At 42.2% G+C, this 20,602-nt stretch overlaps 1 protein-coding gene across 1 annotated transcript in view; it reads left to right on the plus strand.

The window, feature by feature from the left end:
• RYBP (RING1 and YY1 binding protein) overlaps positions 1-3,163 on the plus strand; it is a 65,370-nt gene extending 62,207 nt beyond the window's left edge. Inside the window, exons 4-5 of the mRNA XM_069966875.1 lie at positions 380-475; positions 2,184-3,163. Coding sequence (XP_069822976.1) covers positions 380-475; positions 2,184-2,436 — 349 coding nt within the window. The 3' untranslated portion in view covers positions 2,437-3,163. The remainder of the gene's footprint in view (positions 1-379; positions 476-2,183) is intronic.
• The last annotated feature ends 17,439 nt before the right edge of the window (positions 3,164-20,602 follow it).

Raw genomic sequence — 20,602 nt, forward strand, 5'->3', positions numbered from 1 at the left:
TCTCGATATATCTGGTTTATAGTTTGTCTGACAGTTCAGTCGATACTCAGATGGGCGTGAACTTAATAAAGAGAGAGAATATCAGGCAATGGGTTGATTATACAATCGGGGTGTCTGTATAATCAGATCCATCATTCTGATATTTACTTGCATTATTTAAAAGTTCACGTCCTTCTATTAACTGAATTGTTAGACAAACTATAAATCCATATATCTCAGGAATGGGAGATATCAGGAAACAGTAAAAAGGAGTATTCCTGGGACAACTTGGGTTTTTTGATAGTAAAGTATTTTTTGGGTTGTCCCCAGGTCCTCTTTAACACAATCTGTTGCACACACTGATTCTAAATACTTAATGTTGTTGGTTGTGTCCCCACAGACCAAAGCCGGACATACACAGAAACCCTGAAAATGAAATGAACAGTATTCAGTCTGCAAATGCAACAAAGATCAGTAACTTTAACCACACTTCAAGGTGAGTTTGAGGAGCAATCCAAGTCAAGAGGAGTCATCAAATCATAACTCTACTAACTCTCACTTAAGGGATTGTCAAGATTGCATATTTAAAGGGAACCAATCTTGTCCCTGAGGAGAGTTAGCTGGCCTCAGTACATTACATCTGCCAAGTACAACTCTCAGACGCCGTGCCCGGCAGTCTCCATCATGACGACAAATGCCAAATCTTCATCTTTAATCATCTACCCCGATGACAGGTAAGTAGGCATGTGGGCAGAGCCTCAGTGGCATGTCATGCTGTTTTTGCCCTCTTCTCAGTCATTAATGCTTGCTTGGCAGCATGAACACTGGGCTTTGCGTTAAGTTCCCTGCGCTTAGGCTGCCAATCAAATGAGTGTCTGTGAAAAGCTATGACTACATGCTGCTGGGTCTCTGCCCTCATGTCCACTTACCAGGCACCGGGACAGACAACTAAAGATGAAGATTTTGCATTTGCTGCCCGACAGAGAATGCCGGTTACTATGGGAGGTCAAAGCTTTTCCCTTAAAATTTAGAAGCCATCATCAATATTAGACTTTCTTGTGGGTTTGGCCTAAAACAAGTCTTGTCTTCTCTTTTTTTCTTTTGGAGCTGATCCAAGGTGACCATCTTTTCATGCTCCATGCCTTAAAAAAATGTGAGCATTCCTGGATTAGTATGGAGAATATTAATTTAATGTATATGTCTACCTTAAAGGAGAACTCCGGGCTGAGGTGATTTCTGGCTGGGGAGGGGGAGGTGAGAGCATGTTATTACTTTCATCCTCCCCAACACTCTGCCAAAAATCACCCTAACTCTGGTTCTCCTTTAAGTCACAGATCGGATCAGATCTGTTGATGAAAACTCTTCCAGCGTTGATCAGACATCAATATGAAATGATTATAGGTACTTGGCGGCCTTTAAATAGGTGGTAAAAGAGTAATGGGTCATACCTTTTTTATATTAGGAGACTACTATATTACACTACACCTTTAAACTAGTATATTATGGCAGGTGTGGTGCTTTCTATAAGCAACAAATTGTATAGTGTAGCAACAGTGCCATCTAGCAAAAATGTGCCACCACAAAGACTGGTTCTTAGTTAACCTTGTTATATGTGCTATTTCAGTTTATTTACAATTTGTATGATGAAAAATGTGACCCTTAAAATGCCAGTGACCTCGTGGGTGGGAGAGGGGTCTGCAGGAAAGATAATTGCAGTGAATGCGTTACTGAATATATGATGACAGCATTATTTTGTGGATATAAAAAAATAGTTTTTTTTGTTTTAGACAGGACTATATCTTTAGATGCAAGATGCATTGGAATTCCATGTCCTAAGGCAACATGTTTGTTTGTTTTTTTCTACTCTGATCTCCAGTTGTTGCAAAACTAAGCTCCCAGCATACATTACTTTGAGATCCTTTGGCTATAAGGGCCTAATAGAAGTTTTACAACAATTGGAGATGGGGAACACTATTCTAAGATTACAAAAGTAAAATTTACTTAATTTAAGGATAAGTCTATAGTAGGCCCTATGAGATCTCTTCTTAGTCTACTTTTCGCAAGTGTCCATTGGAAGTAGAGGCCAACTGATTCCCTTGGATTCTGCTCTGCTCTTATCTGGTCTGCATTAGGAACATTGTGGATTACATAATTCTAAGGTAGCAATGAGTCTGACAGAGCTTCTTATCTTTTTCCTGTTACAGGCCCAGGCTGAAGAATGTGGACAGAAGTACTGCACAACAGCTCGCGGTAACGGTGGGAAATGTGACCGTAATAATCACAGACTTTAAAGAAAAGACTCGTTCTTCCTCCACCTCTTCCTCCACAGTCACCTCCAGTGCGGGCTCGGAACAGCAGAACCAGAGCGGCTCTGGCTCAGAATTCACAGACAAGGGTTCCTCCCGCTCCTCAACCCCTAAGGGCGACATGTCCGTTGTGAATGACGAGTCATTCTGAAAGGAACACAAAATATTGCACATACATTGGGCAGAAGAGACTCCGAATCGTGGTCAGGAATTCCCAGACACCCGCCTGCCTCGTCTCTTTATATTCCTGGATTATAATTATTATTATTTTTGGTTCAGACTGAATTCATTTGGTTCATTCCTTTCTTGGACCCTAACAATTGCTCCTCCCAGGACACTTTCTACTCTACTTGGAAACCTGGCAACCATTGTACCGTCAAGAATGACCCCTAACAATTGCGTATTCCATTATTTTATAGCATTTCCCTAGCAATCATTTGTAATTGGATGTGCACCTAAATCTACTTTTTATACAGATCTACTGTTTTTTTTTTTCTTTCTATTTTTTATTATTTTTGGATTTATTTATTGCATTGACAACTCCTTTATTTGCTTTTGCCGAGCCCTTACTTTTTTTTGTCCCCTAGGTGTTTTGCCTTCCCCATCTTCCCCCGACTCCTTTCCTGTAATACAGCATATTATCAATTTTTATACATCAATATAGATATAAAGTATATATATATAAATATATATATAAATAAATGGTTATTTAAAACCAATACATAGAAAAACACTGGTGCTTGATACACTGTGAAGTGAGAATTTGAACACAGCCCCGAAGACTAGAACATTAACGCATTTTGGTGCCAGAAGTTTGTGTTGGTCAGATAAACATTGAGGGTGCAAAAAGATGGTGACAATAAAAAGTGTGAACCTTCTGCTTTGTTCCATCTTCTATACCATCTTGTGTTTTCCATGTTGTCCGCTTAGGATCTCTTGACCTATTCTGACTGTTAATGGCTTAGGTGAAATAATTCCTATAAACGGGAAATGCAAGTCTCAGAGACAAAAGGGTGGCTTGTAATATTCACAGATACATACGTGAATATTTTATACAGTAACATAAAATGATCCTTTTTAAGTTGCAATTTGTGATATGGTTAGCATAGTCTTGGACAGGTATGGCAACCCTTGTAGAAGGTATAGGCATTGATTATGGGTGCCAAGGTAAACTAACTTTTGTGAAATGGCAACCTACATTATCCCCTATGGACTGGCCAGATTTTCCTTGCTGGAAAGTCCTTGCTGCATCAATGACTGTTTTTCAGTGTCGGTGACAGTCGCTGAAGATGTAACGAAATTCCATATATATTTGTTTAACAGGAGGCTTTAAAAGGGTCCACAGCCTAGACTTTTATTTATTATAATATTTTATCTATAGAATAAATTAAGCTAGAATATTGGTTCTAGACTGGTTGTCATGGCCAACTCGCCACTCCTGAAACTGGCACCATGGTTATTAGTTGGACGACATACCATTTCTTGGCTGAGGAATTATAGTGACTTGCATTGGACCCATCATCTATACTTAATGCAAGACGTCCTGTTGTGGACCCAATGTTCAGTTTAAGATGTTGCTAGCAAAGAAAAGGCTTTTTGTAACACATAGAAAGTATGTATTTCATATTCATATTTCTGGTAAGAACCCTGGCGTTAAGGTATTTTCGAAGAGTATTTTTTAGCTGGGTTGTAGAAGCTTAGGTCACATGCTTGGACAGTAAAACGCAATATTTCATTGCAAAATTCATTCATTAAGATGGTCATACATCTTTAATAACTTATAAATCATTGTTTAGCCATCAGTTATCTCTCCTGTCCTTCCCATACACAGGAACAGCTTTTCTCTCCCAGATCAAAGGGGTCTGAAGAGGGATTTTACTATCACGCCTGACCCCTATATCCACCAACATTATCTGTCAGGAAAAACCTATACACCTTATAACTGAACAACTGAACCTGACAGCTGAGGAGGTTGCTACAGCAGAGAAAAGTAAAAAGTGGATAGGGACCTTAAGGACCTGTTTTCCCAGGAGATGATAGGCAAGGGTATGCTCCTAATTATGGGTACTACGGATGTTTATTCTGTCCATTCTCCCATTAGGATCACAATGTGAGTGCATAGTCTCCCCTAAGTGCTATGTGGCCTACTGAAACCAGCACTAGAGGTTCCACCTATATGTTAATGGAAGAGTGTAGACATAAAGCTTGGTAAATAGGGATCATACATTGACATAATCCACTGCAGTAGAATCTTTAATGGGAATAACAGAGTTCAATGTGGATAGAACCTCAAAGGGTTGTCCATTAAGGATCATTAGCTGTTGTGAAACTTCAAATGCAGGGCTGGTGCGTGTCTGTAGAGGTTAAAATGGAACCTCATGAAAGTTCTGTGTACTTTTCAGATCCAAAGATTAAAACTATGATCACAGAGGGAGGTTTTTCATTCATAAAACTTCCAGCCCCTGACCAGTAGGGAGCTGATCAATCTGTCCAGCTAACAGGTGGTCTGTGCTTTGGGTTTAGGGACCTTGTCATACTTTTTGAATGTTACAAAATGCCTTTTCTGGGAATAACTCACATTTCATGGTTTTCAGCTTTTGCTTTGACTGTATCACAAAATGCAACACAAGTTGATAGTTTATTGGAATTGTGACTTCACATGTGGTAAAAGTCTGAATTCTTGGTGTTGCATATTAAACCTTTGCATGTTCCTCTGCCATGAGTTTAACTTTTGCTCTATGTCAGAAGTCATAGTATAGACTTTGATGGAACCGTGCCCCCTGGTTTAGGACAATCTATGGAATCCCTTTAATTCCCCACATATGTGTGCGCTGCTAACTCCTTGTATCTCCGTCAACCTTATTGTGCTGTAAAAGCAGATATAACTGTCCGGTTTCTTTCAGGTATTGGATCTATTGATGTTTGACTCCATGTGGCATCAAGTGTATTTGCATTTTAATTTTTCGAAGCATTAATGGTTGTCCATCCACAACGTTTATTGGCTTGTGCACCCTGCTGTCAAACGTTTTCAAAGTGGCTGCTAAACAGAAATTCACCATTAAATAATCCCTCTGTAAGGTTTAATATTCTGTCGGTTCGGGTAAAGGTAAATTGTATATCTTCCTGTGCGGCTTAAAACATATTCCAGTAACCTTAATGCTTACTAAAGTAAATTTATTTTAATTTCTTGAGATGCCCATACATCTTAGATAGTTGTCAGCCATATGCTTTTTTAGTTGTCAGCTGTTTCTCCCGACTCCCCCCATACATTTGTATGGTTGGCTTGAGCAAACATGCACGTTCTTTCAACTGGAAGTAAGCCACTGTCAGACCACTTTACTAGCAACTTCTCCTCCAAAGGGCCAAACATTTTGAATCCAGGAGAGTCAAGATTCTCCTATACTCATTAGTTAACTGTTTAGGCAAAATCTGAGTTTAGACAACTTTTGTGTAATTTGTATAGGGATCTTTAGACCACACCAATTATGTACCAGTAATTATTATTATTTAAAAAAAAAAAAATGGAACACATCATATAGTACTATCATGTGACTAGTGTCAAATCCAACCTGAAATGATTCAGCTTGTATACATTGCGATCCTTGAAATCTAAATGGACCACCATTGATCCTTTCAATCAATAGGGTTCTCTTTGGGTTAAAGCAGGGTTTCTCAACTCCTGTCCTCAAGACCCACCAACAGGCCATGAAGTTTTGAGGATACCCCATACAAAGAACACCTGTCATAATACCTGATGTATAATTATGTCACCTGTGAAATACTAAGGAAATGACCTTTTGGTAAGTCTTGAAGTCTGGAGTTGAGAAACACTGGGTTAAAGGGAACCAGTCATTACTTTCCTGCTACCTGAACCATAAATCATCAGGGAGGTCCCCAGAGGCTTCTTCCCACCCCACCAGTCTTGATTGATAGATCTCTCCCTATTTGTGTATAGGCTGCTGGGGTGGTGGGATGCCACCTGGGACTGTCCTGATGAATTGTAGTTCAGACAGCATGAAAGTGATAATTCTGAGACATTAGAGAAAACATTGGGGGCACATAGAGGATAGGAGCATGTACCTGAAAAGTGAAGAGGCCCCACCAAACTCTCATTAGGCATATAGTCATGTTTGGACAATAAAATGGGCAACAATGATTTGTCCTCGATGGCAGATTCTGATGTCATTCAATCTAGCCACCATATTTGTCCAAAATGGATATTAATGAGCTTTAGCCAAGTATTCATCTTGCATAATAGTGACCGCATAGCCCCTTTGGTAGCCATGGAAACCGGAAGCCTCAGGCTTCCGGTTTACTGGCTACGGAGGCCGTGGGAGGGAGGGAAGGCAGGGCGCACGCCCGTGAGCTCTGCCCCCTCCCCTCTCTCCCCTGCCTCTGTTACAAGATTGTAACAGCAGCAGGGAACAGAGGAGAGGGGGCAGACACAGGAACATAAGCTTATGGGATCATTATGATAGCTGATATCTTAAAACGACCTGGGCATTGAGGTATCAATGACCCCAGGTCGTGAAAGGGTTAAACACCTCTTCTGAAATGGGCTGCTTTGGGTCTGTCATTTGATTAGGCTACCCAAACTTGTAAACTGGTGTGGGATTTGCACAAGCCAATGAACGTGTTATCTCTTGGTGGAACACTGCGGCCTATGTAACTAACCCTCCAGTATATATTTAATGGCTTGCACAACAGAATAAGCAGCTTATATTCTAAATTGTTTCTTGTGTGGTAAATTCTGTAAATGTAAAACTCAATTTTGTTTTCTCAAGATGACCTGGTAAAAACCATTTTTTTTCCCCCTTCCCCTTCTGCCTTAGTCTTAATTTACAGCCGGTAATATGATCTTGTAACAGAGGGTGAATGACTATAGGATGGTTTGCTGGCACAGGGCTATAACACAGAGCACAGTGTTTTTAATTTTTTTTTTTTCCCCTTCAAATATCACAGGTAATAACAATCTTACTTTGTGCAAGTTGAGGCATCACATCATAAAATATTGAAGCATTCAGCAATCTTTACTTCTTTCCCTACCCCATCATCGGAACACTTGGTTAGGTTCAAATACCTTTAAAGTTTACCCGTTGCCTTCTTTCTGTACATTCTTCACCTTGGAGCCATATAATAGTGTATAAACAGCAATTCCTGTAATATAGTACTATGGAAATTTCTTTTACAATACTTAAAGGGGCACTCCTGCTAGAGATAATTCACTGTTATGCCTAGTGCAGGGTCTGAGGGGAGGAGAATGACACAGGGAATCTCTTTGGTGTTCTTTAAACCTCTGTGTCATGCACCACTGCCTTAGGCATAGCACAGGGTATCCGTTCTGCCTAGAGCGTTCCTTTAGATGGCTCCAAGATGGGAGTTACTTCAACTTAGCGTGTCTGTTCGCTTAGAATTTGGGCACTGAGCCAGTTCGTAGTGAATAGATAGGCTTGTGGTATTCTTGGCTCATTGCTTCGGCTATGGGTGCACTTTAAAAAATTGACCCTACTGTGTGTGAAACTTTATCACCTGCCTTACTAATTTTTGTTTTTCTTTAAGCTTATTATATCTTAAATTATTGAAAATTTTAATAATTGCTGACTATATAATATGAACTTTTTTTTTGCGTGTATGTAACCAAACATGGTTTCAGAGCCAACGTTTAGATAGACATTGAAACGTATAGGTTTTCAATGCACAATCAATTTTGTTGTTACGTATGACTTGTAACCTTTATTTACTGTGTAAAGCTGGTTACATTCTGTCTTTTTTATTTTTTTTAGTTTTGTAGTTTTTTTTTGTTTTGTTTTCCGGCAAGTCCTATAGAATGCTTGTTTATGTCAAACATGATCTTTGTAAACTTTTTGGCTTGTATTCTGCTTTTGACAGTTACTACTGTACAGTCTTTGAAGCATTTAGGATTTCTTTTTTCTGCTTTTTTTTTTTTGTTTGTTTTTACTTTACGGTATTTTTTTTCCCATGCTTAAAAGTGTCAATTGGTGGTTTTTGTGAAATGGTCAGAAATTCACAGGTCTTTAAATGTTTTCGGAAAATTTTTATTAAACACTGCTTTTTGTCTAGCAAAATAAAAAGATGTTAATATATTACTGTTGCTAGCATGTGCACGGCTGTCCTAGAAGCCTCTTTATCTTTTTTCTTTTTCTTTTCTTTTTTTTTTGTTTTGTTTTTTGTTTCCCGCTTTAATTAGAAATGTCTATTTATGAATCTCTTGCTTGTAGTTTTTTTCACAAATAAAATAGTAAAAATTAATTTAAACTTCCATGTTTTAATGAAATGTGTTTCTTAATTCCGCATGGGAATCCTCATACATCAGATGAAGGGATCATTGCAGTCTGTATAGAGTCTAATATAGCTGTTTGTGAAAAGGTTTGCTAGCTGTCAGTGATTAGTCACAGATGCACCAATATTTCCAACGTATTGGCGCTCTCATTGTAAAAAAAAAAAAATAAGAATTTCTAGCAATATTTTTTCAACTGTACTATAAAGTAATTCTTAAATCTTGCAATTTTCATCCTGACCACCTAGCCTAATAATCTGAAATTTCCTGTTCTTAACCAGCAGTGTCCCTGTTATAAAGGACAGGATTACTGTAAAAGGTGACACCAGTAGATACACTACACACCATTCATAATAGCTATTGTTCAAAGCTCAGCTTCCCCCATACCTGTATAATCAATCCTGCATAAGTAACAGAACATGCTGAGAAACCTCTCCCATACAAGTGAATAGGGTCTAGACCACTGCTTCTCAGTTCCAGTCCTCAGGCCTCACCAACAGGTCATGTTTTGAGGATTTCCTTAGTATTTCACAGGTGAAATAATAATCAGGTATTATCACAGGTGATCTTTGTATGGGATATCCTCAAAACGTGACCTGTTGGTGAGGCCTGAGGACTGGAATTGAGAAGTGGTCTAGACCATGCTTGCCTAGGTCCATAGGCTTTCTGTAAATGCTGTTAAAAACAACAAATAAAAAAATATGGAAAGTTAGCATTTTAGTATCTTTTAATCAGTACAAAAAATTGGGATGATACATTTACTTTAAAGGGGTTGTCCAGGATAAAATTATATTTTATGTGGTGCCGGGGTTGTGGGGGAGATGTCAGGGACATATACTTACCTATACTTATACTTACCAGTCCTGAACTGCTGCTGTTGCTGGGTTCCCGGGCCTACCCCAATTACAGAACATCCGGTGACGCATTCCCACCGCAAATGGAAGCGCAGCATAGACTAGACAGTGTATACTTAGCTTCAGAAAGGAACAGAACGTCACTGGATGTTTTGACATTTACAGCTGAGAGCGGGAGGCCCTGGACCCAGAAATGGCGTCACAGCGGGACAGGTAAGCATATATCCCTCCCAACTCCCCCGCAGCCCCGGCATTATAGTAAAATATAATTTTATCCTGCACAACCCCTTTAAAACTTTATATAAAACCAGTATTACTTGCTGGTGAAAGTTTGGGGTGTGTATTTCATCAAAGATTTCCCACTTAAAGGGGTTTCTTCATATATACTATCCACAGGATAGGTGTGAAATATGGTCGTGGAACCCCTACCAATCATAAATATGTAAGTCCCTTGTCCCCCAAGTAAATGGATAAATAGAAAAACATGGCCTCTTTCTTCCACAAACAGAACCACTCTCAGCCTCGGGGGCTCTACTGAAACTGAAGGGGGCAGCAATTCAGCCTCCAACATCCCGAACACAGAGAGAGGGAGAGTCACATGATCTGCAGGTCCTCAAAGTTACAGCGTGGAGCAAAACAGAGAGAAAGAAGGGAAGACAAAGCTGTAAATGCTGTGTGTGTCATTAAGTATATGTTTGTACTGTATCTGTGTGTATGTATGTTTGTGTGCAGCGATAAGCAAATCGCTCATCTAAACAAAGCAAAGCGCTTCGTTTGATCAAGTCGTCTGCCTTTCAGCACTGCTCTACTCCCTGCCACTCCTCCCAGGATGCTGGGAAAAGCTGGATCCAATCCTGGGAAACTTCTCCCAGTTTCTCAGGATTGGACCCAGCTTTCCCTGGCACCTGGGGTAGAACGGCAGGGAGTGGAGCAACGCTGAAAAGCAGGTGGCTTGATGAGTGAAGTGCTATGTTTCGTTTAGATGAGCGGTTCGCTCATCTGTGTGTCTGTGTTAGTGGTGTATGTGTTTGTTTGTGTATGTCAGTGTCTCAAAAGATTGTCCCAGTTTGCCCAGGACAGCCCGGGGCCCAGGATACATTTAATCCACCCCTGCAACTCTGTTTCATTGAAGTGAATGAAGCTGAATTGTAATACCTGATTTTTGCAAGAAAGTTGCAGTGCTGTGCACTGTACCCATTCTCGTGATATCTCAGTGGTTGGACCTCTATCAATCAGATACTTATCACCTATAGGTCCCATGCACACAGCGCAAAAGAGGCAGAAATTTCAAGTGGACGCTGCTTGAAATTTTGCCTGTCCTATTGATTCAATGGGATATCTGATGTGCCTCCACTCAAAGAATTGACAGTACAGTAAGGGCCCGTGCTCTGTGTAGAGGTGATGATGATAACCACAATTGAAAATAAAATGAAACTCCAAATATTTTGCAGCAAGCAGATTAAAGCTGCTGGTTTCTCGACCTTCTCTGGTTTCATCTTGTATCTAATGTGCCAAGCTGTGAAACACGATCAGTCCTATACACCTAAAATTTAGAACAAATGCTTTAAGGCTTACCAGGCATTTAATTCAATAATGTGCAAAACCTCCTGACATTGGCCGAGAACCCTTTAATCAATACACTTAGCTACAGTGGAATATGAGCTTATCACAGCATGTAGCCATCTTGGGGACTGCAGGATCACATTTAGCCAATGAAATGTACACACTGATCGCTTGTAGTAATAGGATAGCTGCAAGTGCCGTAGATTTTTTTTTTAATGTTGTGCAGGATTAGAAAAAGTGGACATTAGAGATAAGCGCAACTGGAGCATGCTGGAGTCCAAACATTCAGCATTTTGAATACGGTGGCTGAAGAAGCTGCATGTGGCCCTCAGGAGCCCAGGAAAACATGGATACAGCCATAGGCCATGTTTCATTAATTTTAGACAACCACATTAAAGAATCTGGCAGGTGCGTTTCATGCTCTAAGCTGCCCACCCTCTATAGATGTTAGATTAAGGTGACACATGGTGCCTTTTATAAATTCATCTGTGCTTCCATACAATTCAAAAATGCTTCTGTTTTCCATTGCCAAGTTTCAGAGATTCTTTCCCAATACCTTTTCTGCTCCTTGGACAACACTTTTAACTCTTTACTCACTTTACTCACTTGAGCTTTACATTCCTGGGGCTGGGGGACTGTTTGATTCCCTGCAAGTTTGTTCCTAAAGTTTCTACCACTACTGCTAGTTCTATAATGCTAGTGGGTCTCCCCCACCACTGTTTGCCTCACCTAGATGACTGTATGAGATTGCATCAGTTACTTTTTTTTTTCTGAACACCTTTGTGGTTGGTTGCTACTTGCTAGGACACCAACATTAATGGAATTGTGGTGTGTACTCAACCGGTCACCTGTTAAGTTGTTGCGGGCGACAATACTTCTATGGTGGTTGGTCAGTGGAATATAGATCAGCCGGTTATGAGGTTGCTTTCTTGTGTGTGGCTGGCTATACCCTTCCCCAAAGGTCGGTGACCTGCTGGGTTGTGTAGTTTGTGTGGAGGTTCTAGTGCTATGATCACTGAGTCCCAATAGAATAAATAATCTCTTTCTTGAGTCATGAGAGTCTCAACCCAATGTAGTACTGTGCTCAGCCGGAACTTTAGAAGAAGAAGAATACTTGAAAGAAGAATACTTGTGCCCGTGTTTTGACCTTTGTCGCTATGACACCTTTTGCCCTGCAGTGTCAAGTTACCCGTACTATCAGGGTGACACAAGCCCCAGTTCTAGTTACCTGACTTGAGTGAAGTGTCCGAGGGTATCCTGGTGGCACCTGTGTTGTGAGATAGAGTACGTAGGCTCTTGGCTGCTTTGCTCTATCCGGATCAGTTCTTCTGCTTTCTTATACTGTCCTGCACTTTTAGAGATGTTCACAGTGTGGTTTGGGGTGCTCTCTCTGACTTGTCCTCTCTGTAAGTGTTTAGCACTGCATCATAAGGATAAGTATTGCTTTAGAAAAGAAAGTCTCTGTGTTCTCCATAAGTATCTGTCTACTACCACACTCCTGACTAGACTGAACCCTTCCTCTGGGAGTTGTGTTGTATAAGCACAGAGTGCACAGAAGAGAGGAGAGCAGAGATAGGTAGGTAAAGAACAGCATCTCTCATAGGCTGGTACAGACCAGGTGGTACATAAACAGTAGCCCTTAGTTCACTACAGCTGTGCAACATAAAACAATGGTTAAACATAACAGTGACACCTTGTGGTAAAAATAAAGATCTAGGTGAAAATCTCTGTAGAACAGGAATATGTTCCCAGACCACAGAGTGGGTACATATTCTATGAAGCTAGCACAGGGATGCTTCTTTAATACAGGTCACCATTAATTTGCAACAGCAGGAATACAGAAGTAAAACTTCAATAATGTTTAATAATGCACAGATCAATTTTAACCCCTTCATGACCGAAGAACATTGATGCTCGGATGTCCAGGTCAAATTGAAGCAATGTTCCTCCTCGTCTTCTCAGAGCTATAGTGGGAGATTAATCAAACTGGTGTAAAGTAGAATTGTCTTAGTTGCCCCTAACAAGCAACCAGATTCCACCTTTCATTTTTCAAAGAATCTGTGAGGAATGAAAAGTGGAATCTGATTGGTTGCTAGGGACAACTAAGACAATTTTATTTTGCACCAGTTTGATAAATCTCCCCCATAGTGCTTTTACTTTTCCACCTACAGAGCTGGTTGGGATGGCATTTTTCTTCAACATGATCTTTAGTTTTTATTGATATCATATTGGTGTAAGAGAATTTTTGAGAGTTTTTTTTTTATCAATTTTTTTCTAATATATAATTTAAAAATTGCAATCGTGGTGTTTTTTTTTTTTCTTACACATTTTTTATTACATATATAGGTCTCTTAGGGGACTTATATATGCAATGCTCTGATTGATGAATGCTGAATTGATGAATGCTATGCCATGGGCAGCTCAGTGGTTAGCACTGTAGCCTTGCAGCGCTGGGCTCCTGGGCTCAAATCCCACCATGGGCAACATCTGCAAAGAGATTGTATGTTCTCTCCGTGTTTGCGTGGGTTTCCTCCGGGTACTCCGGAGAGCAGACTCTATGCACGGATCGCTGATCTGACAGGATGGAGGTAAGTGGCTTACCCCTGCCTGTCGAGACCAGTGATCAGGTACGAGTGATGGCCGTGGGGGTCCCGATCAGTCAGTGACAGGTGCTTGTCTTGTCACTGACTACCTTAAACAATGCGATCATTATGTATTGCTGCGTTTAAGGGAGTTAATGACCGACAGCTGCAGGACCACTGCTGCCTGTCGTTAGATCTGACGCCAGGGACACTGCTGTGTGTGGGACCGCGGCTGCCTGTCGTTAGCTCTGGCGCCAGCCACATTGAGGCATTCCCCTGGGCTGCAGAAGTCAAGTAACATTCAGCCTGTGTATCTGAACAGAGTGGGCCTTTACATGCAGGGACATTAAGAAAGAAGGGTCTGAATGTTGCTGGGCTTTTGCAGCCCAGATGGATGCCTTGTGGACTTTATCTCCTAATCTACATACAATTTCTATAGTTTATATAGCAATGGACTGAAATAATAGTTTTACATTATTTCCTGACTCTGCTGCCGGCAGGTCTACTTTAACTTGAGTTTTTTTTTCCTAAATGAGAATGACATGACTTACTTTCCAAAGGTACCTACATCCAACATTCTCACCATTAATCCCCTAAAGGAGTACTCCAGCCAAGGGCCTTTTTAAAAAATTTTTTTTAGACATACCTGGGAATGGGTTGTGTTAAAATTAGCACACTTACCTACCTGGATCCTGTGCCACCACTACTACTGTCTTGCAGCTCTATCCTACTGTTCTGTCGCTTCTGAAAATGTGAGTTTGCAGGCCTACAAGCCAATCACCAGCTGCAGCAGTGAACCGCTTCAGTCGCTGATTGGCTGGGCAGGCCTGCAACGCCCCAGTACCAGGAAGTGGTCGAACATAGGAATAAAGCTGTAAGATAGCAAAGATAGCGGTGGTGGCACAGGAGCTAGGGAGGTAAGTTTGCTTTATTATTTTCACACAATCCATCTCTGAGCATAACAAAAAAAATAATAAAAAATTCCCTTGCTCAGAGTACTCCTGTGAAATCCAAAAGTTCGGAGATTAAACCCTTATGTACGGCTATGTGTAAGTGACCCAAAGTTCATTTACATGCTGCAACATAAAAATGGGTTAATAAGCAGAATACAAGGCATCTCTGCTTCACTGCTCTGATAACCCCTGACCTCTGCTCTCCTGAGCCCTGCCGAGGTCAGTGCACGAGCCATCTAGTTCTCTTCTGCTTTTAACCCTTATTTTGTGCTGCAGCATGTAGGTGAGGTTTATGTCACTTACACACTTTAGTACATAAGGGGTTAAGCAGAAGGCAGTCTGCTCCTGTACCTATGTATTTAACCATAATGGCTCCTAATGGGCCCTTATAGTTAAATGCAGTGGACTGACAGAGCAAGCAGCGATTGTAATTTGGCTGCTCCTGGGGGTCCTGTCCACCCCCTAAAACCAGCCCTGTGAGACCTGGGGTCTGAATGATTACAGCAGCTGGAGAATTTTTTTCAGGGGTATCTATTTCTGAATGTCAGAATTTATGGTTTTCATTAATAGAAATATCTGGCGAATGCGTTACAGATGCGCGCTGACCTTGCCGCTCTTCCTCTGCAGACACGGGGAATAATTGCTGTGTGATAAGCAGACACAGCTGACCTCTTATTTTCCTATTAGAAATAAACACCCGTAGAGCGCGTCCTGTGCTGCAATGTGCGCCCTTATTATAGAGATCTCATTTGTATTCCTCAGGCACCTGCCTTGATGAAGTGATGTTGGCCGCAGTCCACAGGAATGCTATACCCGCAGCACAACGGAGCCTCCTGGACTTAATTCATCTTCCTAAATTTACTGTTTACCCTGCATAATTGTGACCTATCAGCAGGTTACCGGGTTAACCCTTCACCACCTGCAGGGCTCAGCTCTATATTTAAAATTCTGTTCTTCCCAAGCCCCCCTCCCCCAGTTCTGCAATTTTCCTGGCTCATTATTATGTACATACAAGAGATTGGGTCGCCGAGTTCACCCGATCCTGTTCAGCACGAGACACAAGGTCAATAAGTTTAATTAATTAGAGGCAGCAACTTAGAGGAATTGACTCCATGAGTTGCAGGAGACAGTCAATAAATTACTGATACTTTGCCTACAATCTTATAATTTTCTTCAAGGAGAAAACACAAATTACATGTTGAACTCCAGGGAGGCCGCTAACAGATTATTTGTAGGATGTAGTCACTGACTATTTTGTATGCCAAGCTGTGTTACAGCTAACCCATTGTTTTATGGATACATATATTTTTTAAAAGGCACCTCTTCCTCCCCAAATGAAAGTCACAATTTGTAAAGGACAGTTTCTATATGTGTTGTGGTACGGACCGAAACGTGGATGGACCATATTAACGGACGATGTGCCACGCACCGGACTTTGGATTTCCCCACATTATCATTCATTAAGATGCTGTGAACTCCAAAAGAGTTAAAAGTTCAAGCTGCTGTACTGAAACAGCCCTGTCAAAGGTTTAACTATTTTGGAGCTCATTGCAACATAATGATTGATAATGCCGGTAATTCCGAAGTCCAGGGCGTGGCACATCGTCTGTTAGTATGGTCCAGCCACGGACCATGTTAATCAGGCCGTATTCTTTTTCCTAAAATAAAGTGTTTTTATTAACATTTTCCCCCCTTTTTAATTCTCTCCTCCCCTTATAGGGGGTGGGGAGGGCACCAACTTTGTTACATACAACATAAACAACAAACAGACCTTATTCTAAGTAAACTTACAATATGCACTTCATGCATTTTATATAGATTATATTCCTCATGATGTGGTTTAGGGGAGGAATGGGGAACCTTCGGCCCTCCAGCTGTTGCAAACTACTATTCCCATCCTGTCTAGACAGCCAAAGCATTGGAAGCCTATAGGTTCTCCATCCCTGGTTTAAAGGTTATAATTAGTGATGAGCGAGTACTAAAATGCTCGGGTGCTCGTTACTCGAGACGAATATCACCCGATACTCGAGTGCTCGTTTCGAGTAACGAACCCCATTGAAGTCAATGGGAGACTCGAGCATTTTTGCAGGGGACCTAAGTTTGGTAAGGGGAAGGTCGTGTGAAAACCTGTCAAGGCATATGGACCACCCAAAAACTCAGCCTGATACAGCATGGCAGTGAGAACACAGAGAACCATTAAAACAGAGGTAGCATATCATGAACCAGCCAAAAATTTCAGCCTGACACAGCATGGCGCTGAGGACAGAGTGAACAAGGTAGAAGTGGTAGCCAGTCAGCCTTCCAAAAATTATACCAGACACAGCATGGCATTGAGCACACAGAGAACCATTAAAAGTGAGTGAGGAAGCAAGTGAGCCTCCCCAAAATTAGGCCAGACACTGCATGGCATTGAGCACACAGAGAACCATTAAAAGTGAGTGGGGAAGCAAGTGAGCCTCCCCAAAATTAGGCCAGACACTGCATGGCATTGAGCACACAGAGAACCATTAAAAGTGAGTGAGGAAGCAAGTGAGCCCACCCAAAAATTGGAGTGAGTCCAGGGGCTGGGATATTTAGTGGACACGAACCCGGGTGCTGACAGCTAACTGGCTAGGCCAGCTGTCAGTCACCATCAAGGGTACACCTGATGTCTCGACCGGGAGTGGTGAGGCCCCAGCCATGGCTAGACAAAAAAAATAAAACAGCTGGCTGGTTGGCCGGGGCGCGATCGACGGGCCACCGGCAACCAGTCCGGCTCCTCCGCAGACGTAGTGTGACGTCAGAGCATGGCAGTGAGGACACAGAGAACCATTAGAAGTGAGCAGGGGCGTAGCTAATGTCTCTTGGGCCCTGGTGCAAGAGGGCAACTTGGGCCCCCCTTTCTCGATGCTATTGGTATATATATATATCTCAAGACTGATATTACTAATAATACCAGTATACAGGAAATATTATCACCATACATATTACCGACATACTGTTACTAAACAAATCCTGTTTACTGAGACCAATATTGCCAATATTACCAGTACACAAGGGGAAATATTACCGCCACACCACAACCATCACCACCACATTGTTACTGACTAAATCCAGTATACTAAATCCAATAAAACACAGTACTAGATAACAAGTAACAAATAATACCACCACATACTGACTAATACCACCACATACTGACTAATACCACCACATACTAACACCACCGCTGCTACTGAATATAATTCTCTGTACATAGACCAATATCACTTCATACAGTCATATAGAGGTGGACGCACTGTACACAGGCTCTATACACCATATACATTACAGTGCAGTTATATCAGGTGACTCACAGGGGATGTCTTCTCTGATCGGAGTTCTTCCCTTTTCATCTTCTCCATCTGCCCTGGGCCGTCATGAGAACTTCTCCGAGCCATGAATCCACAGAATCTGCCAGACAGACATATTAGGTTCCTCACACTGTCACCATCCTCATCTCTCTACACACTGCACATCTGTACTGTCCCCTTTACACCCTCATTTAGTAGGTAGCCCTGACACTATGTGACCCCCCTTACAGTACATGCCCCCCTCTGTGCATGCCCTATTGTATACACCCCCCATGTAGTCCACCTTGTAGATGACCCCCCAATGTTTCCCCCTTATAGATGCCCCCCTGTGTTATCCCCCATATAGATGCCCCCATGTTGTCCCCTCCTCCTGCCCCTTCATCACCATACTACTACCCCTTTCATCCTCCTGCCCTCCATCATAATACTACTACCCCTTCATCTTCCTGCCCTTTCATCATCATACCACTACACCCCTCATTATAATCTTGTTCCATCATCATACCACTACATACCTCATCATCCTCTTGTTCCTTCATCATCATACCACTACACCCCTCATCATCCTCTTGTTCCATCATCATACCACTACACCCCTCATCATCCTCTTGTTCCATCATCATCATACCACTACACCCCCCATCATCCTCTTGTCCCTTCATCATCATACCACTACATCCCTCATCATCCTCTTGTTCCATCATCATACCACTACATCCCCATCATCCTCTTGTTCCATCATCACACCACTACACCCCTCATCATCCTCTTGTTCCATCATAATAATACTACATCCCCATCATCCTCTTGTTCCATCATCATACCACTACACCCCTCATCATCCTCTTGTTCCATCATCATAATACTACATCCCCATCATCCTCTTCTTCCATCATCATACCACTACACCCCCCATCATCCTCTTGTTCCATCATCATACCACTACACCCCCCATCATCATCTTGTTTCTTCATTATCATACCACTACACCCCTAATCATCCTCTTGTTCCATCATCATACCACTACACCCCCCATCATCCTCTTGTTCCATCATCATCATACCACTACATCCCCCATCATCCTCTTGTTCTATCATCATACCACTACACCTCCCATCATCCTCTTGTTCCTTCATCATCATACCACTACACCCCTCATCATCCTCTTGTTCCATCATCATACCACTACATCCCCATCATCCTCTTGTTCCATCATCATACCACTACACCCCCCATCATCCTCTTGTTCCATCATCATACCACTACACCCCTCATCATCCTCTTGTTCCATCATCATACCACTACACCACCCATCATCCTCTTGTTCCATCATCATACCACTACACCCCTCATCATCCTCTTGTTCCATCATCATACTACTACACCCCCCATCATCCTCTTGTTCCTTCATCATCATACCACTACACCCCTCATCATCCTCTTGTTCCATCATCATACTACTACACCCCTCATCATCCTCTTGTTCCATCATCATCATCATCATCATACCACTACACCCCTCATCATCCTCTTGTTCCATCATCATACCACTACACCCCCATCATCCTCTTGTTTCATCATCATCATACCACTACATCCCCATCATCCTCTTGTTTCATCATCATACCACTACACCCCCCATCATGCCCGGCACATGGGCTGGATCGTTAAGACACCTGTGCAAAGCTCAAACAGCAGTAAATGTTCCTGGATCATTCCTAATGATGAGCAGGGTGGGGAGGAAGGACGGAGACATGGTGCCAGCCTAATGCATATACAAATGTAAGCCCCGGCCGTTAGACACAGCGCTGTAGGATTAAAAGTTGTTTTTAGCACAATAACTCCATCCCCTGCCGAACGGACCCCAGGACAGGTCTTGGATTAAAAGCAGCCATCCGAAGGTACAAGTGGTTTGGGGGGGGGAGGGGGGGGTCAGATTGTGGGTACAGAGTCCCTTTAAGGCCCCGTAGTAGCCAACATGGAGGCAAGGGCAGGCCCAGCAGTAGTCGACATGGATGCCAGTTAAGGCCCAGCAGTAGTCAACATGGATGCCAGTTAAGGCCCAGCAGTAGTCAACATGGATGCCAGTTAAGGCCCAGCAATAGCCAACATGGAGGCAAGGGCAGGCACAGCAGTAGTCAACATGGATGCCAGTTAAGGCCCAGCAGTAGTCAACATGGATGCCAGTTAAGGCCCAGCAGTAGTCAACATGGATGCCAGTTAAGGCCCAGCAATAGCCAACATGGAGGCAAGGGCAGGCACAGCAGTAGTCAACATGGATGTCCATTACTGCTCTGGTCAATCCTGCCTTAAAAAAGGCTACAACATTGAAAAAAGGTAGAAGGTACTGGTGAAAGAATGGCATAGGACACCCGTAAGATAAGATGACATCCACAGATAATATAGTTTGAAATGGACAAGACAAGGAAGGTAAGGGCAGGCACAGCAGTAGTCAACATGGATGCCAGTGAAAGCCCAGCAGTAGTCAACATGGATGCCAGTTAAGGCCCAGCAGTAGCCAACAAGTAGCCTTCTACCCCCAGCACCCTTTCGATTTTTTAATTTGACTGTAGCAGTTGGGTTAACATTCTATTGAAGTTCTATGCAGGTGTACTACAAATCCCAGCAATACAGTGTAGTACCCACTAGTTTTTGGGGGGCTGTACGGTAAAATCTAGAAGTGGCTGGAACTATACACACTCTGTGATACCCCCTTACAATGAGCAGTGAAGTTC

This window comes from Dendropsophus ebraccatus, chromosome 4, assembly GCF_027789765.1.
Source record: "Dendropsophus ebraccatus isolate aDenEbr1 chromosome 4, aDenEbr1.pat, whole genome shotgun sequence".
Classification (NCBI taxonomy): domain Eukaryota; kingdom Metazoa; phylum Chordata; class Amphibia; order Anura; family Hylidae; genus Dendropsophus; species Dendropsophus ebraccatus.